Source organism: Camelina sativa, chromosome 18, assembly GCF_000633955.1.
Source record: "Camelina sativa cultivar DH55 chromosome 18, Cs, whole genome shotgun sequence".
Classification (NCBI taxonomy): Eukaryota; Viridiplantae; Streptophyta; class Magnoliopsida; order Brassicales; family Brassicaceae; genus Camelina; species Camelina sativa.
In genome coordinates this window covers 19544793-19546372 of record NC_025702.1, presented here as the reverse complement: position 1 = coordinate 19546372, position 1580 = coordinate 19544793, and the positions used below count along the sequence as shown (strand labels likewise).

The 1580-nt window shown below is 43.4% G+C and overlaps 2 protein-coding genes across 3 annotated transcripts in view; one reads left to right on the top strand and one right to left on the bottom strand.

Moving 5' to 3' along the window:
• The window catches only part of LOC104762683 (inactive TPR repeat-containing thioredoxin TTL3-like), a 3881-nt gene extending 3165 nt beyond the window's left edge, over positions 1 to 716 (top strand). Inside the window, exons 4-5 of one of the 2 annotated variants that reach the window (XM_010486020.2) lie at positions 8 to 341; positions 428 to 716. In XM_010486020.2, the coding sequence (XP_010484322.1) occupies positions 8 to 341; positions 428 to 559 (466 nt within the window). In that variant the 3' untranslated portion in view covers positions 560 to 716. The remainder of the gene's footprint in view (positions 1 to 7; positions 342 to 427) is intronic. The other variant, XM_010486019.2, reaches the window with a different exon arrangement.
• The window catches only part of LOC104762682 (PLAT domain-containing protein 1-like), a 7340-nt gene continuing 6830 nt past the window's right edge, over positions 1071 to 1580 (bottom strand). Inside the window, exon 3 of the mRNA XM_019240141.1 lies at positions 1071 to 1574. Coding sequence (XP_019095686.1) covers positions 1249 to 1574 — 326 coding nt within the window. The 3' untranslated portion in view covers positions 1071 to 1248. The remainder of the gene's footprint in view (positions 1575 to 1580) is intronic.

The window sequence follows — 1580 nt, the reverse complement described above, 5'->3', positions numbered from 1 at the left end:
TAATCAGATTCGACGAGGCGGTGGAGGCGATCCAACGCGCCGGCAAGCTGGACGGGAACAACCGAGAGGTGATCATGGTATCACGGAGGGCGCAGGCGGTGACGGAAGCTAGGTTCAGAGGAAACGAGCTGTTTAAAGCCGGGCGGTTCCAGGAGGCTTGCGCCGCTTACGGCGAAGGATTAGACAACGATCCGCGAAACTCCGTGTTGCTATGTAACCGCGCGGCTTGCCGAACAAAATTGGGTCAATTCGATAAAGCTGTCGAGGACTGCACGGCGGCGCTCTCCGTACGTCCGGGATACGGCAAGGCTCGACTCAGAAGAGCCGATTGTAACTCCAAGGTAACAATGAAAAACTAGTGGGGTCAATTTGGAACGAATGAGAAAATTTGGGACTTTTATGTAATAATAAATAATTGCGGGTGCAGATCGGAAAGTGGGAATTGGCGGTGGGAGATTATGAGATATTGAGAAAAGAGACGCCGGAGGATGAGCAAGTTACAAGAGGATTATCAGAAGCTCAACAACAACTCATGAAACGCCGTGGACAAGACTCTTGAGAATGTTCCGGCACCGTGAGGGATAATATATATATGCAGGACTGAGAAAAAAATGGCCGGAATATTCCATGTTTGATTTTAATTTTTGGGACGGCGAGCGACAACTAAATGACAAAATTGTGTGGATTCTTTAATTTATATATTTTTTTTTGGGTTTGGATGGATTCAATTGTTTGTATAGGAATGAGATTGTGGGAATACTGTATTTAGCTTTACAAAATTCAAATATTTGTCTATGGTAACAAAAACGAAAAAATACATACCTAAGTTTTCCAATGCCTAGACTGGGCAAGTGGTTACAGCCACCTATGCCGGCCTTTGCACCGGAGAGTTCGACTCCTAAAACTTGGCTTTATAGTGTGGACCTCGACCATACCAAAAAAAAATCAATAGTTGGCGGCCACTTAAGACCCATTCCTAACATGAAATTACTACAATAGTACAATCCAAAAACCGTGAATAACACTCTAGTAATTACAAATATATTGTATGTATGTAACTTGCTCTCCATGTTCGTCTCCTATAATATATACATTGATCACTCAAGTGTCAAGCATTGTAATACAATAACACATTCGTTTTCATGTTCTTTATTAGAGAGAAAAAAAAAAAACACCCCCACAAATTTTATATCACACACGGAAACATCGCATTTTGACCCCAAAAGTTATAAATAAAATGATCTCGCGTTACATCAATGTGGGAATAACGACTCGCTGATTCTTGACAAAGTCTGAACAATGATTTCTAACCGCCGACAGCTCATACGGCGAAGCATCACGAGCCAGCCATTGTTCCACTGTAAACTTCTCCTGAGAACAACTTTTCTTCCGACGGCTCTCACTCATCGTCACTTCCACATAATTGCAATACCAACCGTGATGATCACCAGAGCCATCGGATGTCAGGTTCATCGCGCAAACCGGACCTGAGAGACAAGAACCTAAACCGCTGAAAATGTCGAGATTGCCCCTCTCGAAATAGTCGTGAAATGGACCCATTAAACCTCCCCATGACACCA